Source organism: Hyaena hyaena, unplaced genomic scaffold, assembly GCF_003009895.1.
Source record: "Hyaena hyaena isolate Hyena2069 unplaced genomic scaffold, ASM300989v1 scaffold_121, whole genome shotgun sequence".
Classification (NCBI taxonomy): Eukaryota; Metazoa; Chordata; class Mammalia; order Carnivora; family Hyaenidae; genus Hyaena; species Hyaena hyaena.
The window spans coordinates 2,565,380-2,576,662 of record NW_024080753.1 but is presented as its reverse complement, the minus strand read 5'-3'; the positions used below and the strand labels follow the sequence as shown (position 1 = coordinate 2,576,662).

Sequence of the window (11,283 nt, the reverse complement as noted above, 5' to 3'; positions counted from 1 at the left end):
GGGGGGGAGCTGAACAGGAGGGGCCGGGGGCCGGGGGCCGGGGGCGTGCGTGGCCCGGGCGGGGGGCGGGGGGGCTGACTGGCACGAAGGGGCAGGGGCACCCTGAGGTGGGCGGTCTCTTTCAAGGCCTCCGACGCCCACCCTCCCGCTGGGGGCCTCGGCCTCTAAGAGCGGGCTGGGGGCGCGCAGGGCTCTGCCGGAGTCCCCGCGGTGGCTGCTGATGAAGGGGAGGCTGGAGGACGCCAAGCGCGCGCTGTGCCACGCGGCCGACGTGAACAAGACGACCCTTCCCTTAAGTCTGCTGGACAAGGTAAGGGGCGCCCGGCTCATCCCTTCAGGGGGGACCTCTGCCCAGAGGGTGTCCCCAGCCCAGGCTGTGAGGAGAATGGTGACCGCGGATGGAACGCTGCCCGCGGCGGCCAGGGGCCCGGGGGACCGCGGGGCGGGGCGAGCCGGGGTCTCCGCTTGCCCCCGACGCCCGCAGCTGCAGCTGCCCAGGAAGAAGAAGGCCAAGGCGTCTATCCTAGACTTCTGCGGCAACAGGCACCTCCGCAAGGTGACCCTGGTGATGGGCTGCGTGTGGTGAGTCTGGGGCCCCGCCCGCAGGGACGGCAGCGCACGCGGGGGCTCCGGCGAGGCGGGCGCGGCTGCACGGGCCGCAGGCGCTGCTCTCTGGGTCCCCAGCTCGCGCCTCTGCATTTCTCTCTCCCATCCCATCCTGCCCCACTGGGCTCTGCCTCTGTCTTTGTTGTTAAGTTTATTTACCTCTTTCTGAGACGGAGAGGTCTCGGGCAGGGGAGGGGCAGAGAGAGAGGGAGAGAGAGACAGAGAATCCCAAGCAGGCTCCAGGCTGTCAGCACAGAGTCCTGCACGGGGCTCGACCTCACGAACCATGAGATCATGACCTGAGCTGAAGTCAAATCAGACTCTTAACCCACTGAGCCACCCGGGCGCCCCTCTGCCTCTGCCTTGATTCCTGCCTGCCTCTGAGTGTCTCTCCCGCTTCCCTCCAGGTTTGCTGTCGGTTACAGCTATTTCACCGTGTGCCTGAAGCTGAAGGACTTTGGCATGAACGTCCACCTCAGATACGTGATCCCTGGCATCGTGGAGGTGCCCGCCCGGCTGTGCTGCGTCTTCCTCCTCGAGCACGTCGGGAGGAAGTGGAGCCTGTTGGCGACTCTCTTCCAAGGCTCCCTTATGTGCTTGCTCGCCCTCACGCTCCCCTCAGGTACAGCTCGCCCCCCCCTCCGCGACGCCCCCTCCTGCTCCCCTGTCCGGCCGACAGGACACCCCGAAGTCACTGTCCTCCCACGGCTCGCCTCCCGCGCGGAGCTGGCGCCAGCCCCGGGGGCACTGCCCTCCCCAGAGGGGAGCCCCAAGGCTGCGTGCTGGAAGCAGGGAGAGGACGGGGTGCGGCCGACGAACCATCCTCGTGTGGAGAGCGGGGGCCTGCTGCCACCCAGTCAGGTCTGATGGCCGGGTGTGACCAGAGGCGCGCCGTCAGCCGGTCCCCCGGGCCCTGCGCCTCACCCGCGGCCTCTGATGGGGAGACGCCTCTGGTCTGTACCTTCACGGGAAAAGACGATCTGCCCACTGAAAAGTGCATGTCACAGAGGGCTAAACGCTCCGGAACATTCTCACACGGTGGCCTCTCCTTCCCAGGAAGGCACCGTACCCTTCAGCTCAGAACCAGACAAGGAAATGGGGGGGGAGAGGGAGCAATATTTTCAGACTTTCAAAGAGCCCTTGGACAAGGCCTAGGGCCCAGGCCACAGGGCTGAGGACCCGGGTGTTAGGAAGTCAGTGTTCACTCCGTCAGAATTGCTCCCCATGCGACCCCCGTGGCTGCAGGGCGGGGTGGGGAGGCTACATCCAGGGTCTGCCTCCAGGGGAGCCCTCCTGTTCGGGGGGGTTAGGACCGTGTGCTGCCCCCCAGCCCCTTCCTCTTTCAGAGGCCGGCAGCGTTGACTGGCTGAGACACATGGGGGACACAAATGCATCGCTACCTTTGTATTGCTCGGTGGTTCTTGTAAAACGTGGGCCTTTTGAGTCAAACAGAAACGCTTAAAACTCTCAAATGTGTGAGGGAACCTAGGAATCCGATAGATAAACGGTACCTGCGGCTTCAGCCCTAAGCTCCCAGCCCCCCCCCGCTCCGGGGCTTCCCCAGGGCTGAGGAAGGGGCCTCCTGGGGTCTTCGCTTCCCCCCCCCCCCGCAAGGCGCCTGTCTGGCTGCCCAGGGTCGGGAATCTGGGGTGTAAACAGTTCAGGCTCCAGGGACCGGTCACTTCCCGTCCCCCAGGCACCTTGCAGAGGGTGACAGGGGAGGTGGGGCGGCCCTGAGCAGGCGAGGAGGAGGGGGGGCTGCCTTGGGTGAGGCTGTGGAAGCCACAGAGGAGCCTGAGGGCCGGGGTGCGGGCGCAAAGAGGCGGAGGGAGGAACAGTCTCACTGCAGACACACGGACCCCTGGCCTGGCGGGGCCTGAGTCTGCGGACCAGCTGCCCACCGGGGGGTGGGTGGGTGGGGGGGGAGGGCTGTTCCGATGCCTTGGAGAGGGATGGAAGGAGAGCAGATGTGCGGCCCCCAGCCCTGTCCCCAGGGGAACGTGGCCCCAGACTCAGGCGGCCCCGTTGTCTGGCCACAGAGCTGAAGTCCATAATGGTCCTGGTGATCGCTCTCGGGGAGTTCAGCCTGGCGGCCTCGGCCAGCGTGTTCTTCATCTACACCGCAGAGCTGCTGCCCACGGTCCTCAGGTAGGTGGCCTGGCGGGCGAGGACGGTGCGGGACGGACACCGGGTGCACCCGGGGACAGGCATGCACCGAGTGGTTCCCTGCATCGCCCCACTGACCCTCACAGAAAGCCCCCCAGACTCCATCTTAGCCCGACCTCAGACCAGAGTCAGGTGGACGCCGGACAGCAAAGGGCAGACCCGGGCAATCCGACGGCACTGTCTGCCTTGCACGCGGGCCTGAAATGTGACTGCGCTGCTCAGGCTCCCCCCCACCCGCCCCGCCCATGCACTGCCCGCTGGGCCCCTGACCCATGAAGTAGGCCCTGAATCGGGGGGAGCCGAATGCTCCAAGGGTGCGCGGGGGCGGGGGCGGGGGCCTGCTGCTTCCGCCCCCCAGCCTCTGGGCCCAGCAGGCCTCCCAGACGAGCTCCCCCTCCCCTCGCAGGGCGACAGGTCTGGGGCTGGTGTCCCTGGCCTGGGCAGCCGGAGCCGTCTTGTCCCTGATGATTATCAACCAGACACCCACCGTCCTGCCCACCCTCGTCTGCTGCGTCTCGGCAGTCCTGGCCCTGTTCCTCTGCTCCCTGCTGCCGGAGACGGAGGAGGAGCCCCTCCCCGACATGCTGGAGCACTACCCCCTGCAGACAAGGTAGGGGGAGGCCCCGGCGCTGACAGCATGCCGCCCGTGCGGCCCTGCCGGTGGGCCGCACGCGCCCGTGACACAAGGGCCGCCCTGCCCTCCCAGCTGCTGCCACCGCGTCCCCCGGGCAGCCCGTCCTCGGGGCCCCCTGAGCAGCCTGGGCCGGGTCTCCCTTCCTCCCGCCCTGGCTGCCGGCCGGGACTGCGTGCTGTCCCCGCGGATGCCCGGGCTCCCTCCCAGGCTGGCCGCCAGCCGTCTCAGCACCGCTGCGTTCCTGGCCGAACTCTCAGGTTCCGGAAGAGGATCCCGTCTTGATTCAGTGCCCTGACCTCCAGGCTGCAGCCAGAGCCCTGTTTGGGAGCTGGGCTCCCCCCTGACTGCTCCATGGGCCCCTCTGACCTCTGGTCTCTTCTGGTCTCGTGACCGGCGCAACCATCCCCACTGGGGTTTGGGCCCATGTGGCGCACGCGCTCTCCCGGGACCTGAGGGGCCCGCGCACCGGGAGGGGCAGAGGCTGCCTGATGCCCTCCAGCGCCCTGTGCTCGTGTCCGAGGGTGGCTGTCTCTGGCCTTCCCCTTCCCTGCCATCCTCTCCTCCTTCCCTCCCTCCTCAAACTCTTATTGGCACCGACTGTGCCAGGCATTGTGGGAGGTAAGAAGTCCCCAGCCTCAAGCAATGTTTTATGGGGAGAAAGACATGCAAACAGTCCTCACTTAAGGGACTCTGAGGGGGGCTGCACGGGACCTATGGACGGTCTGGGAGGGAGGAAGAGTAGCTTGGGTTGGGGCGGGCTTCACAGAAGAAGTGACATTGAGTAGGGCTTTGAAGGACGAATAGGAGTTTGCCCCATTGTAGAGAGGGGGAATGCAAAGCAGCAAGAGTGGCTAAGCAGCAGCCTCCGGAACCAGAGGGCTGGGATTTCTGCCTCTGCCGCCGCTTCCTAGCGTGGGCACGGGGGAGTTTCTAATACCTCAGAGACTCAGTGTTTTCATTTGCAAAATGGAATGATAACAGCCAACATGTATTGCACGTTTACCATGTGCCAAAATGCCTTTTCACATGTTGTCCTGGCCACAGCCGCATGGAAGTGTCTTGTCACTATGCCCCGTTTTACAGATGAGGAAACTGAGGTACAGAGAGGTAAAGGCATGAGGCCTAACCTTTCTCCTAGGGCTCTGGGTAGGACTAAGTCCACAGCAAGTGCTTGGGGCAGAGTCTGGCCCGCGGCAGGTGCACAGTGAATGCTCGCTCGAGAGAAGCCCGGGAGGTGCAGGAGCGTGAGGGGTCTGGGCGGGGCCGGAGCAGGCCTGGCCCTGGAGGTGGCCTCCCTTGGGGCGCACGACAAAGACTGGCTGGGGACGGCAGCGGGCGGAGCCCAGGCTGTCAGGGCCGAGGGGGCCGCGGCTGCCTCTGAGTCACCCGCGCTCTGCTCAGCCCTAAGGACGCAGCTCACAACTTCTTCAACAGCTTCTTCAGGAACATGACCGAGAAACTGGTCACCGAGGAAGCGGCCTTCAAAGACGGGACTGACGACGTGGTGAAGAACACCATTCTCAACTCCATGACCCTGAACCTGGACTCGGACACATCTCTGCAGGACGGAGCAGAGGACACCCGGGACGGCTGAGGGCCAGGCCCCCAGACCGTCTCGACGGCAGCCCAGTGGCTGGGCACTGTGGACTCCAGGGCACGGCTTCCAGGGGCCCAGTCCAGCCTGGGGGCGGGGGTGGGGGGTGGGGAGGGGGCAGGCCCGCTCCAAGGCCAGCCCTCGAGATCCAAAAATGGGGCCTCCCGGGTGAGCTAGGGGGTGAGTCATTGCAATAAATGTGCCGTGTTGGACTTGACGTGACTTGGCCACAGCTGGCTGGGTCTGGAGAGCCCAGAGACCCAGGCCCAGAGGAGGGCGGGTCAGACGGGCGCCTCGGTGTCCTTCATGTCCTTCGCCAGCCCTTGCGACAGCGAGGAGCTCTCTGGATTGGGGGCTGGGGGGGGTCTGTGTCTAAGAGGGCTGGGAGGGGTAAGGCCCTGGGCCCCACAAGCTTTCTCCCCGGGAGGGCCGGGCCGGGCTCTTCTCTTTCTCTGCTGCCTTCGCTGGACGACCATCAGCGTGGGGTGCCTGGGGGCTCAGTCTACTAGATGTCTGACGCTTGGTTTTGGCTCAGGTCGTGATCTCAACGGTTCGTGGGTTCGAACCCCACTCTGTCCACACAGAGCCTGCTTGGGATTCTAGGTGTCCCTCTCTCTCTGCCCCTCCCCGGTGCACACAGGCACACACTCTCTCAAAATAAATACATAAACATTAAAAAAAGAGTTTTAAAGAAAAGATGATCACCTGCTTGCAGGGCAAAGCTGACCCCCTGGAGCTTCGGACAAGAGAACAGACAAAAATGTCCATCCTCCCGGAGCAAAGGGCGGGTGGGGGTGGGGGCGGGTCTCCCAGACAGGGCTGGCGCTCAGCGCACAGAGCCCGGCCCGGCAGCCCGTCCAAGCGCCCGCCCTGCGGCAGGCGGGGAGTTCCCAAGCTTTGGTGCCGTAAGAGGCCGCGGCCCACACCTCCTTTCCGTGTCATTTTCTGGTCCCTCTGTTCTTTACCAAATTTCCCAGGACTGCCTCCCAAGTAGCGTTTGAATGTCCCAGAAAAAGGGGTCTCAGGAGTTATCTGCTTATTTATTTAGTTATTTATTTTAAATGTTTATTTTTGAGAGACAGAGAGACAGACCATGAGCGGGGGAGGGGGCAAAGAGCGAGAGGGACACAGAATCTGAAGCCGCTCCAGGCTGTATGCCGTCAGCACAGAGCCCGACGTGGGGCTTGATCTTATGAGCTGTGAGGTCATGTCCTGAACTGAAGTCAGGCACCCAACCCACTGAGCCGTCCAGGCGCCCCAATACTGAGTTAATTAAAATACCAAAGTCACCTTCTAACCAAGAGCTTCTAAATCCCATTCCCACAGATAATTGTTAATTACTTGGAGTTAATCTTTCCAGACTTTTCTTTCATGTACACAGGTTTAATTATCTGCCTCAAATGTTCACGGAGGGGGGGGGAAGGCAGATGCCAAGGCACAAATGCAGTGAAATCAGAAAAATGGAAGATATCCACGCCAACATTTAATTTTCCTAAATCAAATTTGCTTCTGAGGCGAATACAAACACATAAACAGCCCGGGTAGCCACACTCCGGTGAAAATAAGCACTTTTCTCCTCAGGGCTCTTGAGAACATGTTTGCTTAGACATCAAAGTCCATCAAACTTTTCTCCAGATATAAACACAAAAATCGGCTTTAAAGCGTCTTCACCTCAGCTAAATGAGTTACTGATTTAACTGGAGGCAGGACCGAGGCCTTCCCTCAGACTCTGACAAACAAATCTCTGCTGTCTGCCCTTAGGAGCTGAGTTCTAAATATTTCTTCTCTCTCATAACAGCTTCCCACTGATCTTACAAAGAATTTGTACTACCCTTGCGATCGAACAGACAAGAATTATTTAATTCAAAAAATATCCCAAGGTAAAATCTATAAAATTCAGATATAATAAATTCATGAACTTGAATTATAACTGTCTATTTCATTCCCTAATTTCTGATTATTTTTGATTCAGTGATTTTCATCTTTGTCTTAGAAGGGAAAGGGTTGGGAACAGGAGTGAAAGCTAGCGATTACTCCTGACTTCTCACTCTGGAAACTACTCGTTGAGAAAAATATGTATAAGCCTAGGTGATTGCAATAGTTCACAATGGGCGTGCCTGCTGGGCACTCCCCGGCTTCTCAGATGTATCAGAGAAAGGAACGTAGCGCGAGCTGATGTTGAAGCTATGAAGCACCTCAAATCAGTAGTTCATGTGGCACCATTTTGGAACCACAGAACTAGGTATACACGTAAGAAAATGAATAAACCATAAACACAGTGCCAAATTTTAAAAAGTGCCAAACACCAAGACCCAAGGGGCCCCACTGAGCCCGTTCTCGCTGAAGCTTCAGCGACCTGACACCTTACTGCCAAACCAGGCGCAGGTTCCCATGCGCCCTCAGCCCGGTGGGCCCTCCCCTTCCAGAAAGGCTCTTCCACTGGCTTCGCTCCCTCGTCTGTCTTTGGTCCTTCGCGGCTCCCTTGGGGGGCTCGTCGGTCCCTCCCTGAGCCCTTTCTGACAAGCGAGCCCACTCCTGGGGGCCCTGGAAACTCACAAGCCATTGTCTGCGGCCCGGAGCCGCTCGCCCCGCTGCCTGTCCGCCCGCACACCCCACCCGCACCGAACCCCGCGGCGTCCCGGCGTCCCGGCCAGTGCCACCGTCTTCCCCGCCGCCCGCCTCTCCCCTCCCCCGCTTCCCCGCGCCCGGCCAGGCCCTCACCCCTCCCGGCACCCCGCCCTCCACTCTGGCCCTTCGAGACTCCGGCTGGGGGCACACGGAGGGCGGGCGGCGGGCTCCCCGCCGGCGGCCCCACAGGTTTGCCCTGGCCGTCCTCGCAGGCCTGGGGTCCCCTGCGGGCCCCGGGAGGCGGCCTGAGCCCGGCCCGGCCGCCCCGCCCTGCCCCCAGCACGCCTGCGACACTGCGGAAGCCAGCACGTTCGGGGTGCTTTGTGACGCGCCCACGGTTCCTGAGCCTCCCCTCCGCGTCCGGGGTCCCAGAGCCCCCCGGGCTGTTCACAGCTCAGGCTTCCTGCAGCCACAGGCTCTCCACGCGCCACCGTCCTTGCAGGCGAATCGGATCACGTGACCGCGTTTCTGGGGGTTCGCGTTGCCCTAAGGCTGGGGCCTCAGCGAGGGCCTGGATGGAGGAAGGAGCCTCGCTGGGGACTGTGGGCGCCCCTCCGGGGCGTCTCTGCTTTGCTCCCGAGTCCGTGCAAGGGGCTCTTTCATCGGTTCTGCGCAGGGAGCCAGGTTCAAGCTCGGAGCCAAATAAGCAGAGGGCGAGCTGCGCTCCGGCCCCCGCAGCGGTCCCCCGGGGCCCCTGTCCCCCCTCTACGGCTGGGGGTGCTTTTTCAGGGCGTCAACACAGAGGGCCGCCCGCCAGGCACCGACAGCCTGGAGCCAGGTTTCCGTCTCCCCGCCCCGCGGCCTCCCACCCCCAGCCTTCTCCGGCCCCCGGGCGAGGGCTGCTGCCCCAGAGGGTGAGTCACCAGACTGGCACCCCAGCAAGACAGGGCCGCCGGGAGACGGCTTGCGAAGGAGCCGGTGGCCTCGGCCTTCACGACACGCCTGTAGTTCGCCGCGGGCCTTGTCACGCGGCTGCTCAGAGAACACGCGGCTTCGGGCATGGAGCCTGCGGCGTCGGGGCGCTGGGACCGCGGGCCGAGAGGAGCGCCTGGGCTCCGGGAGGGGCCGGCGGGGAGGGGCGCCTCACCCAGGACGCCTGGGAAGAGGTCAGGCCTAGGAGCGAGACCCACAGCCAGGCGGAAGGCGGGGAGGGGCGTCCTCAGCTCCAGGGGAGAGGGGACCGGGTCTGATTTTACTTCTCGCCCGCCTTCCCCTCGTCCCGCACCCTAGAGCCTCAGTGCCCTCCGACCGCAGGAACGGAGGAGGCTTTCTGTGGGGAACAGCCAGAGCTCCGGTTGTAAATAGACTGCGGGGGGGGGGGTGCCTGGGGCTCAGTCGGGTTGAGCTTGGACTTCGGCTCAGGTCATGATCTCTGGTTCGTGGGTTCGAGCCCCGCGTCGGGCTCTGTGCGGACGGCTCGGAGCCTGGAGCTGCTTCGCATTCTGTGTCTCCCTCTCGCTCTGCCCCTCCCCTGCTCACGCTCTCTGTCTCTCTCAAAAATAAGTAAAAGATTTTTAAAAATTAAAAAAAAAAATCAACTACAGAGGTGGGATGTGGCACATGTCAGAGCTGGGTAACCTTTCAGATTTGCCGGGACACGACAGGGCCTGTGGATCCGGGCGCCTGCAGCCGCGGGGCACATGTCTCCGTGACCTCTGTGTCCCCACCATGGGTGGACGTGGCCTTAGTGCCCACGAGCCAGCCACACAAGCCTCCAGGCCCAGGGCCGCCGGAGAGACAGGCCGGGGCGTCCCGCGGTCCCCACGTCCTCGGCGGGGCCGGGCGGCGTCGGGCGCGGCCTGCGCAGGGGCACAGGCTCCGTGGACGCGGAGGAGGCGGGAGGCGGGCCGGAAGGCGGGGTCCGCGGCGCACGTGCGAAGCGCCAGGGCTCGGCAGACGCGCGTCCGCGCACCCGCTCCCGCCAGGCGGCGCCAGAGCGCGAGCGCGCGGGGCCCCCGCGCCCCGGGGTCGGGCGGGCCGGGGCGGGCCGGGGCGGGGCGTCGCGGGGCGAGGGGCGGGGCGAGGGGCGGGGCGAGCTGGCGTCGCGGGGCGCTGGGGCGGGGCGGGGCGAGGGGCGGGGCGGCCGGCGTCGCGGGGCGCTGGGGCGCGGCGACACTCGCGCCGCGGGCCGGACGGCGGGACGGACGCGCCGCCGGGCTCGCCGCAGCCATGGCCGCGCCCGCCGCCCGCCGCTGCTGCCTCGGCTGGGACTTCAGCACGCAGCAGGTACCGGCGCGGGCCCCGGGTCCGGGCGGGGCGGGCCGCCTCCTCCGCGACGCCCGGCCGGGCTGGCGGGGCCCGGGCGCGGGGAACGCTGGGGCCGAGCGGCGGGCGCGCGCCTCCCTCCGGGTGTCCCGGGGGGTCCGGCGCCCCCTGCCCCGGGATGCCACGCGCGCCGTCGAGAGGAGCCCGCCACCCGGCGGCCCCCGGCCTCCCGGAAACGGGGGCGCCCCGGCAGGACCCGCGGGCACGGAGCGGGGAGCGCGCGGCGCCGCCGGGGTCCCGCGGGGGGTGGCGCGCGGCTGCGGGCGCCGAGGGACGGGGGCGCGGGGAGCTCGGCCGCTTACGGCTCGAGGACGCACGGACGGGCAGACGCAGGCACCCCCGGTGGCCCGGGCCGCACGGCCGCGCGAACCTGTCGGTGCAGCGGGCGCGCCCTCGCTTGGCCCCAGCGCGCCGGTCGCCGCACCCCGCGCTGCCGGCGCCTGGGCGGGTGGACTGCGCCCCGGGCTCTGCGCACGGAGGGCACAGCCAGACGGGGCCTCCACACTGCGCGTGCGGTGCCGGGGCTCCTTTTCCTTCACTGAAGTAACCGTCAGACCCCTCTCCTTGGGGGGGCCGGTCCCTGCCCGCAAAGCCCGTGAGGCCCTGCACGAGTCGAGTTGCCCGTCGGTCCCGGGCGGCAGAGGTCGGTGGTCCGCGCTGTCCCGACCCGGTGTGTCTCTGGACCGTGATCGCGGCCCAGGGCCTGCTCCCCCAGGTCCCCGCGGAGGGCACCCCAGAGATTTGGGGGCTCCCAAACGCTGCCTCTCATTCCGTTCCTGGAGGCCTTACTCAGGCCAAGTTCGGGAACCATGTGAACGTGGTCACAGAGGGTCGTGGTTTTGCCTACCTTGACTCAGCCTCTTCCTTTCACCCAACCTCGCCCAGGCCCGGATGAGCGTCTGTTGCCATGGTTACAGTAATGCACCCCAGCCTCCTGGGAGGGCCGCTCATTAGGGCCCTGGACCCTGTGGAAGCTGAGACAGATTCTATACCCCGTTTTCAAAAATGCCTTCCAGGTGAAAGTTGTCGCTGTTGATGCAGAGCTGAATGTGTTCTATGAGGACAGTGTGCATTTTGACAGAGACCTTCTAGAATTTGGGTACGTACTTTGTGTGTGTTGGGGGGATTGGTTTTGGGGTCCTCCCTCAACCTTTTATATTCACGAGCCACACTACTCTGGTGTGGTCTTGTGATTTATTAAAAATACATATTTGGTCATTCAGATGCTCAAAATATATTTCTCCTGTGTATTTGGTCTTCACCCCAGTTCCTGGCTCACAGCTCCCAAAACTCTTGGAAATTCCTAGTTGTTGAGAGTCACGAAGGTGTCTTTTGTTATATTAATGAAGACGACTTTTGGACTCCCCCCCCCCCCCCCTTGGGCCGAAGG

General features: G+C 64.2%; 2 protein-coding genes across 17 annotated transcripts in view; both read left to right on the top strand.

The window, feature by feature from the left end:
* SLC22A14 (solute carrier family 22 member 14) overlaps positions 1 to 5,092 on the top strand; it is a 27,830-nt gene extending 22,738 nt beyond the window's left edge. For 3 of the 9 annotated variants that reach the window (XM_039237261.1, XM_039237257.1, XM_039237255.1), the window contains exons 8-13: positions 127 to 310; positions 485 to 582; positions 1,014 to 1,228; positions 2,646 to 2,754; positions 3,179 to 3,382; positions 4,841 to 5,092. In XM_039237261.1, the coding sequence (XP_039093192.1) occupies positions 127 to 310; positions 485 to 582; positions 1,014 to 1,228; positions 2,646 to 2,754; positions 3,179 to 3,382; positions 4,841 to 5,000 (970 nt within the window). In that variant the 3' untranslated portion in view covers positions 5,001 to 5,092. Of the gene's footprint in view, positions 1 to 126; positions 311 to 484; positions 583 to 1,013; positions 1,229 to 1,952; positions 2,114 to 2,645; positions 2,755 to 2,858; positions 3,050 to 3,178; positions 3,383 to 4,840 lie in introns of those variants that run through there. The other 6 variants (XM_039237258.1, XM_039237256.1, XM_039237259.1 and 3 more) reach the window with 5 other exon arrangements.
* Positions 5,093 to 7,996: 2,904 nt separating this feature from the next.
* XYLB (xylulokinase) overlaps positions 7,997 to 11,283 on the top strand; it is a 52,001-nt gene continuing 48,714 nt past the window's right edge. For 4 of the 8 annotated variants that reach the window (XM_039237217.1, XM_039237219.1, XM_039237216.1 and 1 more), the window contains exons 1-2: positions 9,798 to 9,854; positions 10,910 to 10,992. In XM_039237217.1, the coding sequence (XP_039093148.1) occupies positions 9,798 to 9,854; positions 10,910 to 10,992 (140 nt within the window). Of the gene's footprint in view, positions 8,271 to 8,717; positions 8,735 to 9,779; positions 9,855 to 10,513; positions 10,537 to 10,909; positions 10,993 to 11,283 lie in introns of those variants that run through there. The other 4 variants (XM_039237221.1, XM_039237224.1, XM_039237225.1 and 1 more) reach the window with 4 other exon arrangements.